The sequence below is a fragment of the Neolamprologus brichardi genome, chromosome 1, assembly GCF_056152115.1.
Source record: "Neolamprologus brichardi isolate AB-2024 chromosome 1, ASM5615211v1, whole genome shotgun sequence".
In the NCBI taxonomy this organism is placed as follows: Eukaryota; Metazoa; Chordata; class Actinopteri; order Cichliformes; family Cichlidae; genus Neolamprologus; species Neolamprologus brichardi.
This window is the reverse complement of record NC_142104.1, coordinates 21,775,404-21,789,420: the sequence shown is the minus strand read 5'-3', so window position 1 is coordinate 21,789,420 and position 14,017 is coordinate 21,775,404. Positions and strand designations below refer to the sequence as shown.

General features: G+C 39.6%; 1 protein-coding gene across 3 annotated transcripts; it reads right to left on the bottom strand.

The window, feature by feature from the left end:
- Positions 1-1,104: 1,104 nt before the first annotated feature.
- ctdspl2b (CTD (carboxy-terminal domain, RNA polymerase II, polypeptide A) small phosphatase like 2b) lies at positions 1,105-14,017 on the bottom strand. Of its 3 annotated transcripts, none has more exons than XM_006780238.3 (13): positions 12,828-13,311; positions 9,887-10,074; positions 8,285-8,423; positions 8,045-8,194; positions 7,574-7,822; positions 7,357-7,453; positions 6,754-6,865; positions 6,575-6,661; positions 6,362-6,424; positions 6,185-6,264; positions 5,886-6,012; positions 4,258-4,353; positions 1,105-4,146 (listed from the first exon to the last, which is right to left on the bottom strand). In XM_006780238.3, exons 1-13 carry the CDS (start codon positions 12,847-12,849, stop codon positions 4,081-4,083), a joined length of 1,476 nt encoding a protein of 491 aa, XP_006780301.1. In that variant the 5' UTR covers positions 12,850-13,311; the 3' UTR covers positions 1,105-4,080. The 3 variants fall into 3 exon arrangements, with proteins under 3 accessions (XP_006780301.1, XP_006780303.1, XP_006780302.1); XM_006780240.3 differs by having other exon boundaries at positions 12,855-13,300; XM_006780239.3 differs by lacking the exon at positions 12,828-13,311 and adding an exon at positions 13,598-14,017 and having other exon boundaries at positions 1,106-4,146.

Sequence of the window (14,017 nt, the reverse complement as noted above, 5' to 3'; positions counted from 1 at the left end):
AATTTCAAGTATAAAACCACTGCTGGTCAAAAAGAACGCAAAGGCTCGTCTCACACTTACCAGGAGACGAGATAATTATCCACAAGACTTTTAGGAAGGAGCAAAATATTCTGTTAACTGACAAAAGTTTAACTTTTTTTTGGAAGGTTTGAGTCCTTTTATATTTGGATCAAAAGAGCATTTCATAAAAATATTATACCAACAGTCAGACAGTGGCGGGAGTGTGATGGTCTAGGCTGCTTCAGAAAGGGGACGACTTGATGGAATCAGGAATTCTGCTCTCTACCAGAAAACCCTGAATGAGAGTCAGTTTTTCAGTTCAAGCGTTCTTGGAGTGTGCAGCAAGATAATGATCTGACACATACGACCAGGTCAACCTCAAAATGGCTCTGGAAAAACAAAAAGGTCTTGGATTGGCCTAGTCCAAGTCCAGAGTTAAATCTGATTGAGATGCTTTGGCATGACCTTAAACAGGCCGTTCAATTACTTTTTAAAAAACATAGGACTAGGTAGCTTTGGATAGCTTTTTTCCCTTAAACATTTTATATTAACTCAGGTCATCTTTGTCTAATATAAAAAAAATTGATGATCTGAAACATGACAAATGTGAAAGTACAGAAGGGAGCAATTAATTTTTCACAGAGCTGTAAATGTTAATGAACTTTAGGTTATAAATACCCTTGTACCATTCAAAAGCAAGTTTTTGGAATTTGAAGATGGATTAAAAAAAAAAAAAAAAAAAAAAGGTGATTTTGACTTAAGTGCAGCCTTTGAACTTTAAGCAAAAATATTGGATTAACTTCATTAGAGGTAACAAAAAAAAAACAAAACTGAGTGCACATTATGCTGATCAAACTCTGTTGAGATAAATAGTACGAAGCACTAAATCCAACATTTGTAGGCTCTAATACTTTGTGCCATCATTCCCGTGGAATTGACGATATCAGACTTCTACCTTTGTCCTCCCAGAATTTAAAGAACATCTTTCAGCATCATCTGAACTGTAGAGGAAATAAAACAAAAAGGGCATTCAAGATGTTTTTAACTGTTTTAAAACTTTGTTTCAGAAATGAACTGTATATACACTTTACAATAGCGTACAGCCTGACAGATAACAAAGATCTCCTAAACATTTCAAATACATCTTCAGCACAAATAGCAATTCTTGCAAGTAAAATGGCTTAATGTATACTGAAAATTAAACCAAAACAATAAGAAAAAAAAAAAAAAAAAAAGGCATCGACACGACTGATCTTTTTGGCAGAAAAAGTGCCATGATTTAAATTTAATTCAGGACTTTCCCACAAAAGCAAGCTGTATTCTTTACATGCTAAGCTTAACAGTTCAGTGACATAGCGCTAAACTAAACATACAGATATTTGTAAGAAACAAAAAGAAGAAAACACAAAACTCCATCTGATGTAAAGTTAAATCTTCATTAATACATTTAAAAGTAGATATGACATGCCTTTAGAAATCAAAAATACAAAAGGTTTTTTCCTTACTTTAAGGATTTTTTTTTTTTTTTTTTTTACATGAAGCTGCATGTATTGTACAACACTCAGTGTACAATAAACTGGTAATGCACATAAAAATGAGTTGGATGAAATGTATCCAATGCCTCCTGTTGACCCTTCAGAATAAAAGCCATGACTGACGATTTTACATAATCGCACAGCCCAGTGACGAGATTGAGCGCATCACACCACACAGAGTGAGGCTTGCATAATAGAAGAGGGTCAGGATGGTGAGAGATCATTGGGTGGATGGGGAGTTGGGCTACCACGGTGGGATCTCGAGACCGGTCCCCTATTCCAAGCACATTACTTTTGACTCTGAATGGGGACCGAAAACAGCGTGGAATCAAAGAAAGACACTTAAGCCTTCATCCCATGTACACGTTACATTCATAGTCTGTGTACATGTGTACTCATTACGTTGTGTCTGAGCAAACACCGTTGTGGCTTTTAACAATGTAACTTGAATACAAGCTGATTTTTAAGTTCTGGAAAGCAATTTACTTGTGGCAAGAAAGGCAAAAACAAACAAAAAACACAACAGAGAGCAGCAGGGATTGTTTGGGAAGAGTAGGATTCAACCTAGCCAATTTCCACATGGGGGCACGATTCAAATGGCATCACAGTACACAATATATATACTGCACACTATCGGCAAGGAAAAAGAAGAATTTTTAGATTTTTTTATAAATTGTCAAAGGGTGGGTATCTCCATGTTTCAGCATCAGCAAAGCTTGGAGGTTTGATTGTCTCTTTCCAGTGAAGTATTTTATGGGTTGGAGCATGGGAGAAAAGCCACGAGCAGGAACTTGTATTGTATGGCACTATACAGGCAACACACACACGCACGCACGCACACACACACACACACACGCTCGCTGTAACATAAAATGCACTTAAGATTCCAACAAAATCTAAAGAAAACGTTGCCACACCGTCACAGGCTTGTATTAGCGAAGGGCATCCGAGTTTCCGTGACCTCCCAAGTTTAGGCTTGTACGGTGGCCAAAACATGGACAACACTTCACCCTACTGTGCGTCTTATCATCAATAAATTATGCTGAAAAACACACACCAAAAAAAAACCAAAAAAAAAAAACCAAACAAACAAAAAAAAAAAACAAAACAGAAAAACATCAGATTGGCTTGAGAGTCAGTTGGGCAAAAAAACAAAACCAAAAACACATTCATTTAGTTACCATTCTTAACCAATCCTTTTAACGGCTAAACACAAAGAACAAACGCTTAAAAATACTACGAAAAACATGTGAAACAGGCAAAGGGGCAGACGGTGAAGCTGACAGTAACAGTATGCTGCTGGTGCCAGGTATAGCTGGTACACGGTCTGGCCATTGACTTCTGCCACAGGTAGACTTTATGACACACTGGCAGAGGTGCGCTACATTAGTCATAATGCTACTGATATAGCCATCAAGTCACACGTGACAATTAAAAGAAACCGATCGAGGTTTTAGCGAGAATACTTGCTCAGGAGCCGGAGACAATACTGATTACACACGAATGACGAACTGCTATTAAAAACGAGGAGTTAACGGTGACACATCACTTTGAGAATGAATGCCCTTAAATCATTACAATGTATCAGATTTACAGGTAAAAAGATCCTTAACATTTAAATCAAAGAGCCATGTTGTGTCCACATGTGAAGCCAACACATTCATTTAAACCTCAGAATGAGAACAAGCTATAAAGTCCTGGATTCATTCCATTTTATTTGACTATGCAGCGGACTGTCATTTACAGGTTCTCCTATATGGGGAAATGGTTAACAATGAAACTTACATGACCCTTTTAAAATCTCGTATCTTACAAACAGAAATGAAATTTTTCTTTTAAAACCCCATCTTTAAAAACAAAACACCAGTTTTACCAGAAAAACAACAACAAAAAAAAACAACTGCAACCAACAACAGAAAGTTGACGAAGCTACAGAGGAATGCATATGATTTTCAAGGCTACAGTTTGTAGGCTTGCCCATACACCGAATCAGTGAGTGTGTGTGGCTAGGAGTAAACATACACACATGCACAGATTGATTTACAGGCCAGTCACTCCTGTTAAAAATGGTCTGTAGCCACAGAGTGTCGTATCGTCAGTACTGACAGCGTGAGCACCAGAGGGTTGGACTGCGGTCGGGCAAGGTGGAGTTCCTCTTTACCAGGTGGTGTTTTCATATCCACTAAACCAGCACCAAGACTTCAGAATTTAGTGTGGAGCTGATATCTGGCTCCACAGCTGAAGAGTCGCTTAAAAAGTGTCGACGACCTGGGCTTGTCCATAGTGTGTGTAATTTCATCTATGCGCTTACGATTTTTAGAAAATCTCACCCAGATTTTTTAAAAAGGTTTTCTTTTGAAGTTTTCTCTTTTTTTCTTGTTAAAGCAATGGTGAATTTAAAAACAAAACCAAAAAAAGGCTAATTTTATTTTTTTTTAAAGTAATGGCAATGTTGTAGTTTGTAATCCAAAGAGAGGCTTTTTACACGCACGTGTTGTTCTCAGTCTTTTCATGTTGTCCCCATTTCGAGAGTTTGTGGTTGGCTTCAATCGGGGGGTAAAAGGTCGTGAAGCCGGAACCGTTCCCGAACGTGCGGCCGCACATCCTCATTCTGCAAGTTGAAGGGGTGGGAGGTTAGATTAAGTTTACTCACATGGTCAAGTTACTCTTATTGCTGATGTAGTTGATCCTACAAGAATAAATGAAAGACAGGGCAGCTTACCATCTCAACCAACTTCTCAAGGAAGGGCACCAGCTTCAAAAGCTCATTGTCATTCTTGTCCATGAACCAGCTCTCTATGGGAATCCCATTGGACAACTGCAGAGACCAAAGAAAAAAAAATCTATTTAATTAAACTGTGACCACAGAAGAAAAGATCTGCTGTTCTGTTGTGTTTGAAGTAGCTGAAGATCTTAAGTGGGGTGGGTGGTGCTTTCTCCCTATAACCGATAGAGGTGGGAATCACCATACATCCCACGATACGATATTATTGCAATTTTTAAAAATATTTTGCGATATTCAAATTCTGTACATAAAGGTATAAACTTTATCAATATTCATTTTATCTAATAATAACAAAGTCTCACACTCAGTCTTTGTCTCATTTCAGTCAGTTATATTGGTGACAAACGGAACGGTTTGTATTACAGTCTAGGCCAACTTAACTGAATGCTACCATCTGGTACAATTATAGCTATTCTAAACTATGCAATTTGTGAAAACTATGCAGCCCCTTCAGCAACTGAAGAATTTGAAAGTAAATTAAAACAAAATACAATTTTACATTAAATAAAAAAAAGTTTTAAACTTAATTAAAATAAAACATGTCTTAAATTAAAATAAGTAAACTGTCATGTTTATTGCTGCCATAAAGTTAAACACAGGAATGTCAGGATTCTTGCTCAGAAAAAGGAGCTGATCAACATGCTCTGAAGTTAGAGCATGTTCCAGTCCACAAAAACTTTTTTTGTAACAAAATATCGATTTCTGCTGTCCCTGTATCGATACATTATTAGCAAACAAAATATCACGATACTACACAGTATCAATTTTTTCCCCCACCCCTAATAACCGATGTGCCCCAATCGGAATGACTAGAATAGGCAGGATTAGAAACAAGTAGAGCTCAAGTTGAGCCATTTGGAGACAAAGAGAGAAACAAACCTGAGACGGTTTGGATATATGATTGGGGGGGGAAGCAGATATACTGGATAAAAGATGCTGAATATGGAGCTGACACACAGGAGGAAAAGAGGAACCACAGAGAAGATTCATGGATGTAGTGAAGAAGGACATGCACACGGTTGGCACTGACAAGAAGATGCTAAGGATACCACAAGCTGCAGGATGATCAGCTGTGTTTATCCCAAAACAGAGCAGTCAAAAGTGGTAGCTGTAACAGTTCACTGTCTAATCTAGTAATGTCACTTCACCCTTCTATCCTCTGCTTGGGGAGTTACTATCTATACTATCTATCTATATAGCTTCTGTTCCTGAATTCTGGCATTAAACCTGATCTAAAAAGGGGTTTTGGAGGAACATTATGTGCCCTTTTTGATACAAACTGTCAATTTCATTGTATTAGACACGTTTCAAGTGATGTACCAAAAAAAAAAGACATTGACATTTAGTGTTGAGCCATATTTGAAATTCTGTTCAACTATCACTTGTGTTCAAGTGGACTTTCGTGCTAAATATTCAGGAATAAATCCCAGTAATATCAAATTCACAGTAGAGGGACAAACGAATGACAACCCAAAACATTTTTTTAATTATTCTACTCATTGTCAGAATCTCTGATGCTCGCTGATAACCAGGAAACCCCTGCCTATCAGGTGTTGGTGTCTCACCTGATATGCAAAGGCTTGTGGTGAATTGTCAATAATGATGGTCTTTGAGAGATCTCTTCCCAAAATGTTGAGATCCTTGATGTAGTTTCCCTGGACACAGACACAATGCTCACGAAACAACCTGTGCCTGCAGTCACAGTGGGCGAAGAAAGGAGGGAGGGGGGTGGGGGTGACAAAGTTAGCAAAATTAGTAAACAATTAAACATCTGCTTTATGAGCTCTACTCTTGATTCGCTCTGCTTAAACTTTGCTTTAAAGTTTCTTGTGCACCAATAACCAGCTAATAAAGCTCAACATACCTCACAAGCTGCTTTTTAGGATCCAAGATGTTGAGCAGTTTGTCTGCATACACCTTTTTAGAGGCTGTAAAGAGGATGATCTAGAAAAGAGAACAAAGAGTTCAAAAATCTTCAACTTTAAATCCTCATCTTCAAGCATTTAGGAATAATTAAGAGAAAGAACCAGCTTGTAATTACCTCATATATTTGAGACATGCGTTCCAGAAACTCTCTAAAGAATGGCCTCAGGCGCACATACACCTGCACAGGACAGTTTAATGGTCAGTGATCATTTAGAATGAAAATATGATCCCATAAGAAAAATTTGTCCTTTGAGGCTTTTTAGAGACATGAATATGGCGCCCTCTAGTGGCAACGTGAAGAAAGAAAAAAAAATTAAACAAGACATACCTGATAAATGACATCCTGAAAGAGGACAGGGAAGGTAAGTGCTGCATCCTCCAGCTCATTTAAACTGCAGTGCACCAGAGTTTCATCCTAATCGACAACACAGAAAAATGTCTTGAGTCTTTGGAGGTGTTTAAAGATTTCCAGAGAGATTCATTAATTTGAAAAAAAGTGTTGCTGACCAGGTCTAGGACCAGAGAGAATTCAGGTGTGCTGCGCGTCTTCAGGGGAAGGGCTGGCTTACGAGTGAGCTGCTCCTCTGTCAGTGGAGGGACGTGCTTAATGAAGAAGTACCTACACACCAAAACAGACTCATCAGTAAATGCCACAACATTCACAGTGAGTCAGAAACCATTAAAAGGAGGGTTTAACTTAAAACTCAGGTCTGCTTAAAATATCATTCCCCTTAGATTCAATAGCCAAAATGTTTTACTTATCGCATTTTTAATGACTACCCTTGGAGTCTGCAGAAAATAAAATTAAAAGCCTTGTGTGACTGACCATGCTCCTAATTGTGTTTTTTTTCCTAAAAAATAGGAGTGTAAGACTATATAAGTGAGGTACTTCTGTACATAAAGGGTGTCAGGTTGGTGGTCTGAGTGTCATGTCTCTTCACTTTGATTCTACTTAGTAAAATCAAAGGTCTTTCGACAATATGAAAAAAAGAGAAACATTAGCCTTTAGGCTAGTCTGCCTGTCCACATGCTTGATTAAGCTGAAATAATCACTGTAGTGTTTTTGTTGTGGAAACGGTTCAGTGAAGTGTAGCAAGCCTTTAAACTTACGGGTCAAACACTTCCCAGTCTTCCTCGTAGGATGCCTCTGGTGGTACTGTAGCTGGAAGGGTGTCCACATGTGCCATATCTGGACTGGTGCCAGGAGCTTGGAGCGCAACAAGAGTATTTTAAAAATGCAAATATTAGAATCAATACCATAAATCAGCATCACAAGAAGAGCAATCGGTTGCCATTGTTACTATGTTTTCTCAGCTGTGATATCTACCTGTGAGAGGGGGGAGGTCAGCATCCGTATCCAGCTCTCCTTCTTCAGTTGTGGGAGAAGCCTCGAGGATGTGTGGCGGTCGCAGAGGTGGGAGCTGTGAGACGCTCGAGTAGTAGTTGGTGGTGACGCACAGTTCCTGCGTAGATGTAGCAGTGCTGGTAGGTGTCTCCACAGCTTGCTCAATGTCCAGCTGCTTGACTATCTCCTCAGCCTCTAATGCTTGGTCTGGAGAGTCCGAGCCAGAAGAGGCTGGAAAAAAAATGGAAAGAAGAAAAATTTAAGATGGTGTCATTCTGAACTAACTAACAAGAAATGCATCTTCATCCTAACTTGCAGTCCAAAACAACTGGAAGAGGGACTGATTATTGTCAAAAAGCAGCTTATGTTAGATTAAATTAGTAATAAAAAGATAAAACGTGGTTTCTGTTTACAATTGAAAGCACAACCTCAACTACTTTGGAGTCCACTTACCATTCTTAGCTGGTGAGAAGAAGTTGAAAACGGGGGAGAAGATGGTCCCGAGAAGGGTCGTTCTGGGAGGGCTGGTGGTCACCTCAACGGCTGTCGTCTCCTCCAGACTACCATTGGGCTTCTCTTTACTCCTGTCGTGATTGGTTGCCTCTGCAGAGGAGGAGAGGGGACACGTTCAACAGTGTTAGCAGAGAAAACACAACTAAATAATAACTAATCTTGTTTATGTGAGTTACTCACGTCCATTGACGGATCCTCTCCTGCCAACTCTGCTTATATTCCTCCTGGGTGCGTTGGGGTCTGTGGGTGTAGAGGTGATCAGGTTGTTGTCCACATCACAGTGGAGGCGTGTCTTCTTTGCTGGGGTTTCCTCCTGAACCTGACAAGACAACACACCATTATAGGAGTTGTGTAAGTTATAATGAGTGCAACTGTAATTAAATAACAGGCAAACAGATTTATCTCTGTTCGGTTGAGACCTCTAGACATTTCACCACCATGAGAGAAAGGGAAAAATCTTTTGTTGATGGTTCAGAATGACCGTTCTAGATTAGACCATCAGACATATCTACTATAGACTGACTAACCGGTCCATTAGACCGGTTATTCTCGCCCTTGTAAACTGCCCTGCACGCCAAAAGTGATGCCACATCTGCTGCTGCAAGTCACGTTCTGGTGCAGATTTGGCCGGCCAAGCATCTCCAAATTCTGGTTGTTGTTTTGTTTTGTTTTGAACCACCAGTTTAAGGATGCACCATTACATAAGCTCAGCGACTGACATATTACACAGAAGGGGATGTTGCAACATTGCAAAACAACCATGCCACCCCCCCCCCCCCCCCCAAAAAAAAAAAAAAAAAAACCCTAAATAAACAAAAACACTGGTTTCCGCTTTAAATACTGCAGCAAGCATTCGCACAGACAGTGCTGGTATAATCAGTACGGAGTTCTCGCACTTGGCATATAACATGCAAAGAGTATGACAGGCTCATCAGGCACCAAACACAGAAGAGCCTTTTTCTTTAGAGATATTTTTGGCACCCATTACCAGCTACAGTCTGTCATTTTTGTTATCTGGTGGTGCCATTTAAACATATTTAATAATGTCACTGAAGCATAAGGTGATTCAAACGCCCAACTTTTACTGAATGTGGACCCACCGTGTTTACATGCACAGTAACCCTGACACATGAACAACAAAGAGAAAGCTAAATTGCTAAAAGCGTGTCTTTTGTTTCCCCCCCATATTTCTCAAATGCAAACTCTCATTGTGCTTCCACTGAACCTACAAAAATATCTGCATGACACACTGCATTGTCATAAAGGTCAGAATCTAAATTAAGCTTTTTTTTTCCTCCCCCACTAAGGAGTTAAAAACAAAACAACAAAAATAAAACACCTTTTGGGACTTCATATGAAAACTGCAGGGACAAACTTAGAATATATAGTGTTATTATCAAAATGGCCATATGTCTTTTCATAGGACAAACGTCTCTTAGCAGAGTTGACTTTTCCACTTGTTACCACCTCCTGTCCTTGCACACCAACTCCGCAAGCCAGAAGCTAAAATTAGACCAGAGCCTGAGTTCTCAGACAAGCTGCTGCATTCCACCAGACATTTCCTGGGAAACACGACACTCTCCACTAAGAAACACTGTGTTAAACTTAGAGACCTTGATAGCACATTGGTTTTTAAAGCAGTGTTTAACATACGTGCCCAAAACATTTTCATCTCTTTAACAGCTAAAAAAAAAAAAAGACAACAGGAGAATAACTTCTCTGCCTACAAATTTTTATTTTTACTGCTCACAGACGGGGTGATGCGAGCTTGGAAGAGGTTACCTTTACAGCATTTCCTCTGATGAACTTCTTGATGGTGGAGAACAATCCTCTCCCAGTAGTAGGAGTGTCCTCTTCTACTTCTGAATGCCTCCGCTTGGTTCGGGATGGGCGGCTTGCCAGAGTGGGGTTCGGTTGCTGAGACGCCTTACGCATTCTCAGCCTCATTGTTTTAGCAGTCACATGTAAGGCTGTTTCAGAAAAAGGAAACAAAAAAGAGCAAATACAGGAAGAGACAGAGGAAATCATTATGGCTGTACAGTAGAGACAACAGATTTAAGCAAACGTTCAGTTGGTAATGAGTACAAACAAGTTGTTCTAGCAGTCTCGAATGCATTAACTTTTAAAATGGGTGAGTCAACGGGGTGCATCTGTGTGCAGAGGAGTAACACTGGTGAATTTTCTACCAACATCTGGATGCATTCAAGATCCCGTTTCACTTACATCAGTGGATCCGGCAACAACAGCTGGCTTTACTTTCATTTGTACCACTAATGGAAAAAAAAAAAACGTTACCCAGGATCTTACTGTACATATACTCAAACTCTCCAACTCGAGTGTGCTTGTAAGATTAATGTTAAAGGCGAGCCCGTGTTAGACATAAGCTGAATAACTATACATAAATATAACCAAAACAAAATCTGAAGGAAATACAGATATTTCCTAAAGTTGAGTGATTTAGCACTGTCCTCACCAACCTTTGCAAAAAACTTAAAAACAATTCACAGAGAACAAAAACTGTCAAGCATGCCTGGCCTTTGTGGTTACGCAACTAAAAATGTGTCCAGACATATCCAGCAGCAGTCCACACACACACACACACACAAACCTTCTCATTGGATACAGTACACATCTCACATACTGTAAATGTCCTTCCCTACATCTGCTTCACATTTACACAGGGGTGTATCCGTGAACATGCCACAAGTGTGCATGCTGTTGCCCAATCCCACATACAGGGGAGAGAAAAAAATATTTAAAAAAAAAATAAACAAACATCACCAGGAGCGTGCATGCTGACAGTGTGCCTGAAAGCTGCGGCTGCTCCGAGTATCAAATAACTTAGCAGATGAAGACAGTGTCATTACTTCACTGTAACTGTACTCGTAAGGGAAGGATGCAGTCCGTGATTTATTATACATAGGTTTCCTTAAGAAAATAGTTAAAAAAAAAAAAAAAAGTTTCTCATTTGAGGGGGCTGTTGAAAAAAAAAAAAAATGTAAATAAGGCCATGAGGAGAGATTTTGTAATAAACCTGCTAATTTAATCCAGTTTTAGAACATTTTAAACTGTATGTGTATGCTTTTGAGAGTTAAAAAGAAGATTATTTTAGTCTACTTGTGCACGTTAATTCTCCTGAAAGATCCTGTTTTACTTTATAGAAAACCGTATCTTATTTCCATCATCTTGGCACAGACACTTACACTGTACTAAAATAAGATCACAAAATAAAAGCTTTAAACTATTTCAGGTTTCCCTTCTCAGTGAGTTTTATGATTTCACAAAAGTATACAAGAAAAAATGTATAGGATTAAAATGTGTCTACCTGTTACCTTAATTAAGCTAGCTTTTTTTTTGAAATATCGTTATCAAATCTTGTATTTAGCTTTTTTAACCATACGAGTTTCTTTGTAATACTCATTTTTCTTAAACTTTTAAACTCTCCAAAATAACGGACATTGTAGATAAACCACCACAGCACTCCTTACACAGCCCTTAATATATAAAATATCAATTATGTTAGCACATACTACTTGTTAAATCTTAGAAAACAATAACTAAAACTTTACTTTTGATACTATTCTGCCCACTGGTTTAATGTATTCTTGTTTCCTCTAGATTACAGTGAAAACACTCAAAATAATGGTGAAGCTCACACTGGTTTTTTAAGTGATCGATATGCCATTATAGCCTGCAGTATCAAGTATTATTGATTCCAACATCCCAGCGATTACCTTTAATCTTTGCAGACTGTCACTACTTGTTTTTGTTATTGTAATGTGTTTAGCAAAGAACGACAACTTCTGACACCGCTGTTCTCCTAATTACAAAGTGTTATGAGTAGAAATATGTCATCTTTACGCGTTCACTTTGCATAGGGGTTTTTCTAGAAATTAAGGAACACAGTTATGTCCATTACTTTGTGCAGATTGTGGAGTCATGCCTTTCTTTCTTGTGCATTTCACGGGAATGTGCGCAGCATACCGGACTTTCGAGTTGCTGCTAAATAAAGAATCATTTAAGTGCTTGTTTTAATTGCTGTACAATTTAACCCCACTAAAGCTCAAGACGGCAACAGCAAAGCTACTAAAGGTCTACCTTTGAAGCACAGCATGCACTAAATGTGTGCTTCACCAAGGAAATCAGCCACTGACCGAGAATCATGCACACAGCAAGAGAGCGGGAAATAGGAACATGCATGCAGCTGAGATTGTATGAGCAAGCTAGCCGCTAGCCCTGAAAACACACTGGAAAAACGAGTGAGGCCCTTCCCACAACCCGTCCGCTCTGCAAAATTTACCCCGAGGCTAGGGTTGGCTAAGTTGCTTAACGAACAGCTGAATCATACGACATAACCGGCAAAACCCACTAACATTTAGATGTATTTCACACCATTTCCACTTCACTTAGCGACCCGAAAACAGGCGTTTGAAAATGTTTGGTCAGTTATGAACCGACCAAACCCAGCTAAATGAGCAGCTAAAGCTAATCAACTGAACCAAGTACAAGAGGTCAAATTATGCTTTGTTCATTGTAATAAAAAACAAACAAACAAAAAAATCTTGACTACACAATTCTGCTTTAACGCACTTTGATATCATACTGTCAGGCTTTGCGTCAGCCTGAAAGTAACGTTGCATTGTTTATGCGACCTGGCACTCTGGTAGCTAAAAGTAACGTTAGCATATTCAACGAACCAAACCCCCCAAATAGGCTAACTTACCGTCTGCAAGCCAGTGCGACATCGTACCTTCAGCGGAATGACGTTAAAAATGAATAAGACGACTTAATAAAAAGAAGCATAGGTCATCCAAGCTGGCGGAAAGTTTGGTGGAGGGGTTCACTCGAACGGCGTTACCGTCTTCATGTTTGTCAGCGGAAACTCTGAATCGTCAATCAAAACAGCCAACAGTAGCGCTATTTTATCTGCTAATCCCATCACCGCTCCATTTAACCAACAATGCAGCTGATGCACCGGTCTGCTGGGGTACACGGACACGTCTAACTGAGCGCCCTTTGAATTCTATTAAACGGAAAGCACGGTGGTAAAGAGCGACCCTGGCGGAACTCAGCTGAGGAATGCCAAATTGGATGCTAGCTTCAAAGGATGCTAGCAGGATTTACCTGGCGACAATCTGCATTGTTACATCTGTTACCTTATTTGGGTAAGAGTAGGTACATTCTATATGACTGTTGAGCTAGTAACAATGTATTCAATTTAGTAACAACACTGAGTAGATAAAATGTAACTAAACGTGATATCGGGTTGTTCAAGAATTAGCCAGGTCCGTGGTAGGCCATGTTTAGCCGTCCTTAGCTATGTAACCTAGCTTAGCACCGCTGGGTTAACTAACCGAGCCTTCTTAAAAATCAGCTTCTGGCAAATAGATGTGCACAGGACAGGGGAAAAATAACTATCTTGTTGTTAGCCACAATTACATAAATGAGTACAATAAGTCAAATGAACGGGGTAGGTTAGCGTGAGCGACTTACTTTACAGTGATCCGCAGTGGCTGGAGATGATGACTCAAGGCTGATTAACCATCACAGCAGAGGCACTGGTTTGTTTTTGTGATCGGTTCCGAGTTTTTCCTTCTATAGCTACTCACGGACTGTCTTCAAAATGACACACCGTTGTGTTACCAGGCGCCATTTCCCGCCTCTGCTCAGTCTCTCCGAGGCAGATACCCGTATGGGACACAGACACACCCCCTTACCTCTCAAAAACACCAGCCAGTCTGCAATGATCACTGCCGCGAACCGTTTCTTCTGCCAGCGATCATAAAGGTAAAGGACTGCTCGTCTTTGTGGGTCATCATTTGAAGCAAGTGGTGAAATACAAAGACACAACCAAAATAAACAAATAAATAAAACAAACACAAAACCCCACTGGATATGATGCACTACAGATAC

What these genes read in the sequence shown, in the direction of transcription:
- ctdspl2b (XM_006780238.3), bottom strand. Translation starts at nt 12,849, where the DNA reads ATGTCGCACTGGCTTGCAGACG. An exon ending in GAGAGGATCCGTCAATGGAC is followed by an intron (nt 8,195 to 8,284) that starts GTGAGTAACTCA and finishes CCTCCTCTGCAG; the next exon opens with AGGCAACCAATCACGACAGG. An exon ending in TTGAGAAGTTGGTTGAGATG is followed by an intron (nt 4,147 to 4,257) that starts GTAAGCTGCCCT and finishes TTCAACTTGCAG; the next exon opens with AATGAGGATGTGCGGCCGCA.